This window comes from Chelonia mydas, chromosome 3 (genome assembly GCF_015237465.2).
Source record: "Chelonia mydas isolate rCheMyd1 chromosome 3, rCheMyd1.pri.v2, whole genome shotgun sequence".
NCBI lineage: Eukaryota > Metazoa > Chordata > Testudines > Cheloniidae > Chelonia > Chelonia mydas.
Genome location: NC_057851.1, coordinates 138402910 through 138416611, shown reverse-complemented (window position 1 = coordinate 138416611; position 13702 = coordinate 138402910). Strand labels below are relative to the sequence as shown.

General features: G+C 42.9%; 1 protein-coding gene across 3 annotated transcripts in view; it reads left to right on the top strand.

The window, feature by feature from the left end:
• The window catches only part of QPCT (glutaminyl-peptide cyclotransferase), a 31116-nt gene that overhangs the window by 5739 nt on the left and 11675 nt on the right, over nucleotides 1-13702 (top strand). Inside the window, exons 1-3 of one of the 3 annotated variants that reach the window (XM_043543396.1) lie at nucleotides 6582-6595; nucleotides 7559-7721; nucleotides 11295-11441. In XM_043543396.1, coding sequence (XP_043399331.1) covers nucleotides 7590-7721; nucleotides 11295-11441 — 279 coding nt within the window. In that variant the 5' untranslated portion in view covers nucleotides 6582-6595; nucleotides 7559-7589. Of the gene's footprint in view, nucleotides 1-6581; nucleotides 6596-7320; nucleotides 7722-11294; nucleotides 11442-13702 lie in introns of those variants that run through there. The other 2 variants (XM_007057949.4, XM_043543397.1) reach the window with 2 other exon arrangements.

Sequence of the window (13702 nt, the reverse complement as noted above, 5' to 3'; positions counted from 1 at the left end):
TTGTGGTAATCTATCACAAAGCAATCTGGACAAAACAAATCTGTTCCTATATGACTCCTATGGTACAATGGGTCTGCCACAAATTTACTTTGAGTAAGTTAGGGGATATTTAAAAAAAATTGAAAATCCCCACCCTCCCCTTTCTTTGGGCCTAATATTCAGAAGAGCTGAGCATCCAAAATGACAGCTGACATCAATAAAGAGTCAAGGTTGGTGAGATAGTATGTTTTATTGGATCAACTTCTGTTGCTGAGAGAGACAAACTTTCAAGCTACACAGAGCTCTTCCTCAGATCTGGGAAAGGTTCTCAGTGTCACAGCTAAATACGCAGTCAAACAGATAGTTTTAGCATAACTAGTTAGCACATATTCTAAGGGACCATTCAAATCAATGGGATCTGCAGGTGTTTGGGCCTTCTGAGAATCAGACTTTGCATTATGTCAGCAGCAGTGGATGTGTGTTCCTCATAGTTAAGAACCAGGGTAATCAAGGAATGATTAGAGAAAGTTCTGCAGAGAGAGTCTGGTTTTAGCTAAGATACATGTATTATGTAGTCTAATAAAGAGTGCAAGTCATGCACAAAAGATCTTTACAAATATTTTCTCTGTATGATGTTCCCTCTAGTGTGCACCAGATGGCACTGTGACATTACCTGGTTTAAGGAAAGAAACTATATAGAGCTGGCAGAATTATTTATTGCAAATCATTTATCTGACAGCCCCATGCAGAGAATGGAGATACTGAAACAGTGACATGTATCATGTTTCTAAAAATTGCTGTGAAGTTTTGTGTTTGATAAAAAGTGAAACCTGCACTAAGACTCAGATTCCATACTTCCAATTAATTCCAGGCTGAATTCTGCCCTATTTTTGGAGGCAAGACAAAAGACCTTTAATTTTCCCTAAGCAGGATGACAAAGTACAGTATCAGCTTTCTTTCTAGCTTTCCATCCATAGCTTTTAGTGTTGCAAAAAAATGTCAGAGGATTATCTTCCAAAGCTTCCCCCAGCAGGGCCCCATCACTCCTGAACATGGACTACATGACTTCCCACTTCTATTCCCCCACCGAACCACGTTCCCAACTTTCCCAGCCTCATGGACTAGTGTGCAGAGGATTTTTTTATTTTGAGAGGTGGCTTCTGTGACCTGACTGCTTATCTGTGTTAGACATAGGAGCTTGGAGTCTACTACTGTATTTAAAGAATGGTTGGCCTTTTTCTTCTTTATAAGGCTAATGGAACAGATCTTAAATGGATAAATGGGAACTGAAACTGTTGTTTAGCATCTGACACACTCTCTCGGAGCATCCAGAACTGTCATGCACCTTGTTACTCCTCTGCCTTAGCAAAAGAGGGATTTGTTGGTGTTAAACTGTGTGACAGTTCCCCTCCACCACAGCCCAAACAAACTTCTTAGGACTCCACCTGTCCTAAGTTTGCCTTGCACGTTTATCCTTGGTGTACTTCAGTTCCCAAACTATCCAGAAGCACCTCCCTGCAGCATCCAGCCCCTGTCACTGGACACTTGCAGAAATTACCAGGTCCAAAGAGACAGAGTTCACAGGAGCCTGTTGGCTCAGCTGAGGGTGCACACCTCAATTTAATATAACAGCACTGAGATGAACTTATCATACAAGAACAAGTTTATTAATAAAGATCAGAGATTTAAGTGATACTAAGTGAGATAATAGGAACAGAAAATGGTTACAAATAAAAACAAAGGTATAATAATGTCTTCTAGTAACTAACACTGAACTAAACAAGCAACAATCCTGGACTAAGATAAGTTTCTTACCTAAACCAACCTTTCAGCATCATCCACCCCACCTGATTGGGGATCCGTCATTCAGGGAATGCAAAGAGTCCTGGACCCTTTGTTCCCTCTGTGATGGATAACAAAGCGGTTCTTTCCCCTTCTTATAGTCCAGTAATCCCTTGTGATATGTTATTTTGAAGTGTATCTCCAGATACAGCTCTTCTCCCCTGCTTCTTGTGCTCCTGTGTGCTGACGCCATGCTATTTTCTTATCCTCCTGATAATGTGCTTTTTCTGTTGACTTAAAATGCAAATGAAGCTTGCTTTCCCAATGCTTGTTTCAAAGAGATACCTTGGCAGCCAGGTAAATCAACATTCCTTTGTCTGGGGAAGACTTACCAACCCTGTTTGATTACATGGCTTTAAAGATATTTTCAGTATACACATACAGCTTTTTAATTAACACTCAGACATACATCACGCAATGCTTATGATGACCAATAAGACATAAGTTTTCATCTGATACTTTACATCAGTGGTTCTCAAAGCCGGTCCGCCGCTTGTTCAGGGAAAGCCCCTAGCGGGCCGGACCTGTTTGTTTACCTGCCGCGTCTGCAAGTTCGGCCGATCACGGCTCCCACGTGCTGGCTGCCCTTCCCACAGCCCCCATTGGTCTGGAGCGGCGAACCGCGGCCAGTGGGAGCTGCAGTCGGCCGAAACTGCAGATGCGGCAGGTAAACAACCCGGTCCGGCCCACCAGGGGCCTTCCCTGAACAAGCGGCGGACTGGTTTTGAGAACCACTGCTTTACATGACATTCTTTTTAAACATCCAGACAACAACATATTAGGTGCAGTGAGTTAGTCAGGCTTGATAGGAGTTGTTGTTACATGGCAGTGAACCCTTTGCCGGTGGGCATTGAGGGCCTCATAGGGTTACACTACTCCACTTTTTCACTCTACTGCCATGTGTAAATATTCAAAACTGGTTTAACTGGTCTAGGTCCACTAATATTTTAGCCCAAAACAATTAATATTTTAGCCAAAAACAATTTCCTTTACAGCTATCATTTGTATTTATAAGTGGTAGCGCCAGCTACTTTCTGTGTGGCTACTAGCTTTGTGCTGGTATTGCCCTAATTCAGTGGTTCCCAAACTTTAACAACCTGTAAAACCCTTTCACTAAAATGTCAAGTCTCGCGAACCCCCTCCTAAAAATGAATATTTCCAGGGATTTTCTCCTTTACCTGAGTATAAATTATAAAAGCAGTGATCTTGGAAATACAATTTGTTTTTATGACATGCTTATTACACACTATATATTATTAATTATTATCATTACAGTATTTTTATTACATTATGAAAACAGCAACACCCTTCTAAGATCTCACTTTCATAGCTTGTATCACTTTGAATAAGCCTGTTATAAGACAAAGCTCCTATGTTTCATCAAGGAGTATCAGATGTGAAACAGCATGAAGATATTTAAGAAGCCAACTCAAATCGTTCCTCCTACACAAGCGTTCAGGTCTTGAGCAATCCAGGCAAACAACGCAAACAAAGCTTAAACTTGTTCTTCATAATAATTTTAAAAACAATACTAGCTGCCTATTTAATTTTAAAAACAGAAAAAAAGCATCCACCTCCTTTTCTGTTTCTTATAAGGAGTCTTGAAGTTTAAATCTCCTCAGTGTGATAGATATGCTTGCTTTGATCTGCTTAGCTCTTGGAAATCCAGGGACTCCGGTCTGCTTGCCCCATGCTGCCCAGGTCCCTAAGGACAGCTCTATCCGCCATTAGGGATTTTTTTCCCTGAGAACCCCCTGTAACATTTCACGAACCCCAGTTTGGGGACCACTGCCCTAGTTCCAGTCTTTCTCCCTAGGCACACCCACAAATTGTGTACACATTTTATTAAATTTTCTGAGCTTATACTAGTTTCCTTTTTATAAGATTACAGGACAATTCATATATATTTTGGATGCAGTGTGTGTTTTGTTTTAAATTGTTCACAGCATTATATGTAAACTTTCTGTAACCCATTGTAGATAGTGAAGCGTGGCATATATAGTTGAGGGCAACAGTGTTTGACTTAGGACGGAATAAAAATAATATTTAAAAAAATCCTGTATTATCTATGGGTATGTCTTCACTAGCAACTGCTTTAACGTGGCTGTGTAGTCGCGGCACCATCGCTGGGAGACAGCTCTCCCAGCGCTGTAAAAAACCATCCCCACGAGGGGAGTAGCTCCCAGCATTGGTGCACTATCTACACTGCCACTTTACAGCGTTTAAACTTGCAGTGCTCAGGGGGGTGTTTTTTCCATACCCCTGAGCGAGAAAGTTGCAGCACTGTATAGTGGCAGTGTAGACAAGGCCTATGAGTTTTCTACAGTACCCATCACCATAACACCTATGTGCTTCCTAGGTAATTTGGGTCAGCATAACAGGGTCTTCAGCCTGGCAGTGGATTTCATTACTTGTTTCACAGGGAGTGGTTTAAATACTTCTAAAGACTTCTTCTAATGCTTCATTATGCATGGTGGGACCAAACCCTCTGAGGGTATGTCTACACTACAGCAGCACAGCTGCAGTTGACAGAAGAGGTTTTTCCATCAATATAGGTAATACACCTTTCCAAAAGAGGCAATAGCTAGGTTGACAGAAGAATTACTCTGTTGATCTAGCTGTGTCTACAGTAAGAATTAGACTGACCTAATTACATTACACATGATGTAACATTTGTCACACCGCTGAGTAATGCAGCTATGTCAATCTAATTTTTAGGTTTAGACCAAAGCTCAGAGGTGGTATAGTAAATAATACTATCCAGTCCTGAATCAAGTTTATTGTCTCAGCAAGTTCCTCCCATATGTGATTGAGCTTTTCTGTGATGCGATCTTTTTGCATTGGTCAATACTTGTGTCCAAAGTCCAGCTTACATAGTCTGCACTGATTAGTCAGTACACTATTCAGAATAGGTCTGATGGCTATGATTTTGCAGCTATGAAGGCAGGCAGCAGAATATTATTTTTGTTCCATTATGTAGTACTGTAAGAAGTCCTTGTGCTCTTGGCAAATAGATTTAGAGTAGTTTCCCACCACTAGTGGCCTAGTCATGTGCCAGCACATCTGCCTATGTATGATCTTAATTTGATGTAATTTGTGTGTGTCCCATGTTAATCTCTGTGGTCAGTGCAGGGTGAAAGGGAGACTTGGGGCCTGTGCATCAACTTTAGTGATCATGAAGTGTTTATAAAGTTCTATCGGTTTGCCAGAATCTTGGCCTTGCAGCTGGAAGTTTTACCTGTCTAAGGCAGGCTATAAACTAAGGCTGTAAACTTGTAAATTCACAAGTTTTTCAAAATCAAAGCAGCTTTGTTGTCACTTCCTTTCCCTGGTGGAATGCAATGAAAGCCATGATATTGGCCTGGAGGAGGTGGTGATCAGACCTGTGGAGTGGAACTTTTATGATGTCCCTGAGCGCCACTCTTAGGCTGAAGATCAGCTCCAGCATGTCTCTTCTCTGAGTGTGAAGGACTAGAGGTGGTTCAAATGAATTACATGTTTCCATGCAGAAGAGGATTTTGGATGCTATGTCATCCTTAGTATTGTCTAGGTTGAAGTCACCAACAAATAATGACCCTGGGGAATTCCAGCTCCACAGTGGTAAATATATCCATGTTGTATCAACGAGGCAAGGTACTAACAAGCTTCAACAGGACTTTATTTTCAAAATGGAAACCTCTTTACCAAGCAGCTGCTGCACCCTCTGTAGCTTTCTCCCAGCCTCTCAACTCCTCCTCCCTCTTTCCTGTCCTTTCAGACTCCCAACAGCCAGTGCTCCCAATTCTAATAATTACAAGCAACATCGAAACACCACAATTCATTAGTTACTCCAGGAAGTCTGCAGGGCTTTTGTCCAGAAGTCGGTAGATCAACAAGGTCCTAGTTTCCTGTTGTCCTTAGCCTCAGAGACCAGGTGGGATAAATTTAAAGGTTTTGATTTCTGGGCTGGAATGTCTCCATATTTGATGCTGGAGGGCAGCAGGACAGCTTCCTATTTTTATCCTCTTCTGCTGTTTTCTGGGATCTTTCTTAGTTTATATTGAATAGCCTTTGAGTACTGAATGAGCGAAAATGTGATGGGAGAGGCTTCAAACCAAGCCTCAGTGATGCAAGCAAAGTCAGGAGTTTAATTCAAAATTGGATCCAGGATGGTGATAGTTCAAGTGTCAGTTGATCCTGCGTTCATAATATTGGGAAAAATCCTAGAAAAATGTATAGCAGATACCAGTGCAATCCCCAAACTTAAACATTTTGAAAATAGAATTTGACTCATTAATCATAAAATCAGTGTCTCTGGCCACTTTTGACCTAACAATTGATGTAGAACAGCATATATAATAATAAGTAACTTATTTGCACGTATATAGATATTTACATTTTCAAGACATTGTACAAACTGTGATACAGCATGGCCAGAGGGCAGCAGGAGAGTGTTTTTTTGGAGCCTTCTTCCCTGTAGAGGGAAGAAAGTTTGCTATAAATTAATTAAAGCACCTGAAGCCAATTAAAGCACCTGAAGCCAGTAACCTGATAAAAAAAAACCCTGCTTCAATCAGACAAGAGGAGGAGTTGAGGTAGAGTGGATTGATGTTGGAGTAGAGAGCAGTTTGGAGGAGGTTTTTTTTTTGAAGCAGAGTGGATTGATGCTGGAGTAGAGAGCAGTTTGGAGGAGTTGAAGCAGAGTGGATTGATGTTAGAGCAGAGAGCAGTTTGGAGAGAAGCAGAGGAGAGTTTGGAGAAGTGCTGTGGTGGGCTAAGACCACCAAGACCCAAGGTAAAGGGACACCTGGTTTGTGCAGAGGGAGGGCAGGAAGCCCCACAAGCTGAAGGGCAGGAGAGGGAACTAGCCCAGGGGACGGAATTGCTAGTTCAAGTGGTTTACTGCTATCCCTACGGCCCCTGGGCTAGGACCCAGAGTAGAGGGTGGGCCCGGGTCCCTCCCTCTCCATTCCCCTCCTCTAGGACACGAGTGGGGCAGTTAATACCCCAGTTCGGGGTAAGAAATAGTGCCCTGAAACCCCCTGCCCCCCAACAAGAGAGAGCGCGAGACCCATCATGGTAGTGCTAGCAATTTGCCACAAAACAATCACTGAACTTTGATCATCATTAACTAATTACACAGTAAGGCCAAGACTTTCAGTAATGGAGGCCTGAAGCTAGGCTGGTAAGTCCTTACTAATGTACCTGAAGTACGTGGCCTATTTTCAAAAGTGCTGATGCCAACAGGAGCTGTTTGGTGCTTGGCACCTTTGAATGACACCCTGTCTGTAAAAACAAACAGCTTTTTAATCTCCACTCAGAAAGAACTTCACAAATCAGTCCACAACTCTCCTCACTTTTCCCAGTGAGAAACACAAGCCCTCAGAGCCTCATTGTAACCCTGGAGGAAAACATCAGGGAGGGAACACATGGGAGAGAATAGAGAGACCATCCTGTTGTGATCACTGCCTGAGAGTTTGGGGATTAGTCACACTCCTGATGCTGCTGACGTGGTGCTAGGGACAGGGCTCATTTCAGAAGGGAAATGAGCTGGGTAAAAGGGTAGATGCTGCTGAATGAATCATAGATAGTCAGGCGTCTGCTCCTGCAGCAGATCATTGGGAAGCTCCCTCCTCCCCACCCCTCCTCCAGGACTGCCCCCTTTCCCCCTCCTACCTCCAGATCCTTAGTCAGGCAGAGGGAGAAGGGGAGGGGTGGACTGCAGAAGAAGCTGCTCCAGCTACTGACTCATGCACAGGAAGAAGAGCAGTAGCAGCTGCTGAAGAGGGATGGCAGGGGGAAGCAGGGGTAATAAGGCAGCAGCATCTTTCTGCCTGGCTGGGGCACTTTACCTGGCAACAGTCACCTTCTATCAGCTGACAGATGGGAGGGAAGCCAGAGCAAACTGGACACAGGAGAAGGTGGGTCACAGTTGTATTTCTCAAACTGGTTCTTGTCTTCTCACCCCCACTTAAATGCAGTGTGGCTTTGGCGTATGCGTGTGTGGGGAGGGGAGATCAGCAGCTGAGCTGTTTAAACCAGGCCTGCCTCTCAGTCAGGAGGCTTCTGGAAGAGGAGTTCTGACAGACACTTTCATTTGATCCCTACTCCTTCCCTGTAAGAGAAGACATCGGCATGAATTGCATCTTTGTTGTGCAGCCTGTGGCTGTGATCAGTGTTCTGTCTTCAGTGTAAGAGCTGCTGTTGTGATAATAATACAGTGTGGGTGGATGGGCTAAGTTCTCTGAGCCACCCACAACATAGAGATCAGAGTGAATCTTAGCTTATTGTTATTTAGAGAGCACTGTCAGTGTACGTAATACAGACTCAGACAGGTAAAGAGATAACATGCCCTTCATCATAATTTAATGGCTGCAGATAATTCTTTTTCTCAATGTGTTATTGTGATATGAGATTCACACTAACCTAGCATTGGCAACTCAACAAGAGAAACGTTTTGCAGAGAATTGTTGAACTTGGTGGGAAAAAAAAAAGAAAATCTAAGACTGCAGAAAAGAAATGAGAGAGATTATAATTAAAATGATTCAGAGAGTATTATATGTTCTTCTGAGGAAAAGAAGGGCTCTGTTAAAATAGTAAATTCTGTCTAGCATGGAACATATAAGTAGGGGCTATAGCAGATAATGACAACAGAACTGCTGCATCATTATTTGGAAAGAAGATATTAGCATGTTTTGTTTCATCCAGTGTTTTCATCCATTTGTGTTTCTTAAAAAAAAAAAAAAAAAAAAAAATGTAAACCAATTACAACAAGAAGATTAGAATCATAGACTTTAAGGTCAGAAGGGACATTATGATAGTCTTGTCTGACCTCCTGCACCACGCAGGCCACAGAATCTCCCCCACCCACTCCTGCAGCAAACCCGTAACCCATGTCTGAGCTACTGAAATCCTCAAATCGTGGTTTAAAGACTTCGAGGTGCAGAGAATCCTCCACCAAGTGACCCGTGCCCCATGCTGCAGAGGAAGACAAAACCCCCCCAGGGCCTCTGCCAATCTGCCCTGGAGGACAATTCCTTCCTGACCCCAAATATGGCGATCAGCTAAACCCTGAGCATGTGGGCAAGACTGACCTTTCCTGGGTGGCTGGCTGAATTCTCTGTAGTAACTCAGATCCCACCCCATCCATCACAGGCCATTGGGCATATTTACCGCTAATAGTCAAAGATCAATTAATTGCCACAATTAGGCTATCCCATCATACCATCCCCTCCATAAACTTATCAAGCTTAGTCTTGAAGCCAGATAGGTCTTTTGCCCCCACTGCTTCCCTAGGAAGGCTGTTCCAGAACTTCGCTCCTCCGATGGTTAGAAAGCTTAGTCTAATTTCAAGTCTAAACTTTCTAATGGCCAGTTTATATCCTTTTGTTCTTATATCTACATTGGTACTGAGCTTAAATAATTCCTCTCGCTCCCTGGTATTTATCCCTTTGATATATTTATAGAGAACAATCATATCTCCCCTCAGCCTTCTTTTAGTTAGATCTCAGGATTAATACTTACTGAGAGAGAATAATACAGCAGTAAAAATACAGGCAGACACTCAAAATATAACAGTTATTTGGCCTGATTATGAAACACAAACATGGTTTCTTCATGCAGAAGTTATTTGAGCCACATGAAATATAATAGATTGTGGAGCTTCAAGTTTAATTTAATCAAGTGTTCCAAGACTTTCAAATGGAAAAAATGTTCAAGACCCATTTTGAGTTGATTGTAAAGAATCTGAGCCCAAAGTTCATCTAGAATTGACTGACTTACAGTAATCTGATGTAACATCCAAAGATGTATAGGGCTACAGTCAGAATTTACCAGGCCCAGGACAAGATGGCAAGTGAGGTTCCCTTCTGTTCTATTTTTCATTAACTTCCCCTTTGTCATCTTCTCACATCCTCATTTTACCACTTGTTTAGTTAGATTTGTTTTAATTATTTTACTTTAAAAAAAAAAAAAAAAGTCTGTGCCCAGTAGAATTCTGTTTGGCTCATTGTTATGTATTTATATTTATCTTTCCAGATGTAACCCATAGGGGCAGCAATGTAGACCACTGAGCAAATATCTAATTGAGGCTGAGTCCATGGTTACACTGGTCATTACAGAAAATGCAGAGCAGCATCAGTGCCTCTCTCCAGCTCTCTTTCTCACCACACATACTCTCCCTCTCTTTACCCCACCCACCCAGTCTACTCACTCTGTCCTATCTACCAAGCCAATCCAGTTGCCATTGATTTCAGCAGAAACATCAGGCCTTCACCCCCACCCCTCATCACTGTAACCCTTCTACCAGGTGGAGTTGGCAGCAACAATGGCTGGGTTCACTGTCTAGGGCAGTGGTTTTCAAACTGAAGTATGTGTACTCCTAGCGGTACGCAAGCTCTCATCAAGTGGTAATGGCGGACAATGCATTTTATTACACGCTGTAATAGCGGACAATGCCTAGTCTTACTAAATAAAATGCAGTCTAATCATAGGTATATTATGATCCTATCTCAGATGGGGGTATGTGGTAGACTACATTATTTGGAAAGGGGTACATAGTCTAAAAAGTTTGAAAACCCCACTGCTCTAGGAGTTTCTCTTAGCAACAGAAAATAGAACCAGCTCAACCCCCATCCAGTCATCTGGAAAAATGAAACACCGCGGCTGGGCACTTCTAAGAGGTAATACTTCCCCTCTCGCAAGCTCTGAATCGGTGGATAACAAAAGAAAACTTTTATTAAAAGGGGATCCAATGTTTGTTTGGGAAAACACCACAACCATAATTCAAAAGCATGTGACCACAGGCAAACACCCACCCCACAGTGTTTTGGACAGTGTCCTTTGCCTCAGTTTCACACCTTATGGTGTGAAACTCCAACAAGCTGCTGCACTCCCGCTGTGCGCTCTCTCCCTCCTCTCTCGGTCACCAGTGGCTGCCGTCCCCTGCTACGGCTGTCTCTGTGCTTCCGTTGCTGCTGTCTTCCATTGGTATTACGTCACATTCTGAGGTTCCATTCCAGCTCTCAGGGATTCCTGCAGGTAGTGGGGAACCTCACTGCTGGTGTAGTTGCTATGTTGCCTTTAACTGCTCCCACACAAGTGCTAAGGCTCAGCCCCTAGACTTGCTCAGCAGTGAGGACAGCTCAAGGAATCACCAACTGGAAACAAGGACTCTTAATGGAGCTTAATCAGGGTCTATCATTAAATGCTGGAGAGGGGTAGATCAAATAGTGTCTAGGATGTTTCTCAAATGTGGCAAAATGATCTGCACCCTATACTGCCATTTTTAGAGTCACCTTTGAGAGAAGACCCACACTCCTAAGGGGTTGTTGTCCTTATTACTGGAGGATGCCACAGGAAATAGGATTAGCACTCAATATGTTGTTAATATAGTACAATATGTTATTTGCATTCTATAGCATCACGTTTGTCATATTGAAGAAAACAACACAAACTACCTAACAGATAATAGATGCCTCTTCTTCCTTCTGCAGTACTCCCACCAACCAAGTATTTTAACTTTTGCTGGTATCCGGCAAGTTGCAGCACACACAGATGTTTCTCAAATGTGGCAAAATGATCTGCAACCTATACTGATAGAGAGATACCCAGGATCACCAGGAAATTATGCTGTGCGTCAGGTGAGACTACATCCTCTGGACACACTAAGGATATCATCTGTTGTTTGTATTCTGGTCGTGCCCTCAGTGTATGAGGCTCTGGCCACCCATGTGTGGAGACACATTTGCTGCATTCAGTAAGACGACTACCATCAGAAGACTGAGAAATGTCATCCATAAAGACACAATATCAAGGCTGACAGGCCCAAAACTTAATCTACTTTAAATTCTATTCCCTAACTTTACACAGCTCCAACAAGTATTACGTCTAAAAGAAAATCAGATGTTAAATATGTATGTAAATGAGAGTACTCCATGTAACCTAAAATCAGCTTAGCTGGATGTCTTTGTGCTCACACAAACATGCCATTTTTGCACAGTTGCCTTTGGAACTTCACATGAGGGGCAAGCTAAATGTCTTCCCTGAAGAGGTCTTACTGGTTTTGAGGAGGGAGGGCTTACAGAGTTGCCCCAAAGATTATCTAGTGGAGGGTAGGACCATGATGCAATTTGACATCTTGCCTGCTCCGGATTACTATAGTTTATCAAGAAGCTACAGTGTTTTTAAAAGGTACATAGGACCAGGACTCAGGGCTTCCTTTGCTGGTCTTTCCACCTATTCACTGTGCCACCCGGGGCAAGTTACTTTACTTTTCCAGTTTCAATGACCACATCTGTAATGTGGGGATATCAGCTCTTTATCTCAGAGGAGTAACATGAGGCTTAATTCATTAATGCTTTTAAAGCACTTTGGGAGCCCTGGAAGAAAGGTGCTGTAGAACTTTGAAATAGAACTGTGGGCAAAATGCAGCCCTGGTATAACTCTAGTAACTTCAGGGGAGTTGCATGTGCTAGAACCAGGCCTAGTCTTGGTCACTCTTCTATAACAGTCCTGGGGAACTTTAGGAAAGGAATGAAACTATAATAAAGTTATATAGAAATCGCCCTAAAAACCTATGGAATTTAAAGGGACGCTGCCATCAGAAATCTAATCAGTTTCCAAAAAGTGAGTTACATGCTGCTGGTGATCGCTGCTTTCTGCATCAGCTGGGCCATGATCTGAAGATATCGTTGAAGATGACAGGAGGGTCAAAGAGAAGGACTTGGCCTTCACACACCCAGTGCCATGACTGGACAGATATTTTAATACATTAACTAGAGAGATTCAGTCTTAGCTAGGTGACATTTTGATTACAATGGCCTTACTGATAGTGAAACTACTTCTATATAAAAAGAAAAGGAGGACTTGTGGCACCTTAGAGACTAACCAATTTATTTGAGCATAAGCTTTCATGAGCTACAGCTCACTTCATCCGATGCATGCAGTGGAAAATACAGTGGGGAGATTTATATACACAGAGAACATGAAACAATGGGGGTTACCATACACACTGTAAAGAAAGTGATCAGGTAAGGTGAGCTATTACTGGCGGGAGGGAAACCTTTTGTAGTGATAATCAAGATGGGCCATTTCCAGCAGTTGACAAGAACGTCTGAGGAACAGTGGGGGGGTGGTAAACATGGGGAAATACTTTTACTTTGTGTAATGACACATCCACTCCCAGTCTCTATTCAAGCCTAAGTTAATTGTATCCAGCTTGCACCTCCTGTTAACATTTTGCCATGTTGAAAACTGACCATTTACTCCCACTCTATTTTTTGTTGCTACATTTATGTAAACAGAGTAATCTAAGGGCTAATTTGTAGCTAGTTCTGCATAGGTGCATACATAAGGGGAAAGAGCACAAGGGGTCTTTCCCCAGTCCACCTTGTACCCCTTTCAAGGGCCAGCACAACCCTTGTCCTTGCTCAACACAATTGCAAGGATCAGGAGTTGTCTTCTGCTGGAGCTACTGGAGACTCTACCATGGGTGACGAGGGTTCAAAGGTGGCATACTGACTAGCAGAGTTGAATCTGCACATGAGGGATATACAAATGGCACCTGTAAATAGTCTCTGCTCTCGGGTGACCGAGTCAGCCAGAACACCTCTTGGGATTCTCACCAGTGTGGAACCACTCTGTGCCCCCAACCAGCCATGCAGGCTGTGGCTTAACAGCACCACCATAGCCCATTGTGTCCAATTAATGAACTTGCCAATCTGTAGTTGGTGGAGTGGAAAAATGAAGCTTGTTTCAACGTCAGTGAGTGTCCATAGTATCTAGTTCTGAGGTTCCTAGGTGATTTACTGGCTGTCAGCCAAACTAAAGGAAAAAATAGCAGAGCAGAGTCCGAGGCATGGTAACCACATGGCATGCTCAAGTGGGGGATCTTTGCTGCTAC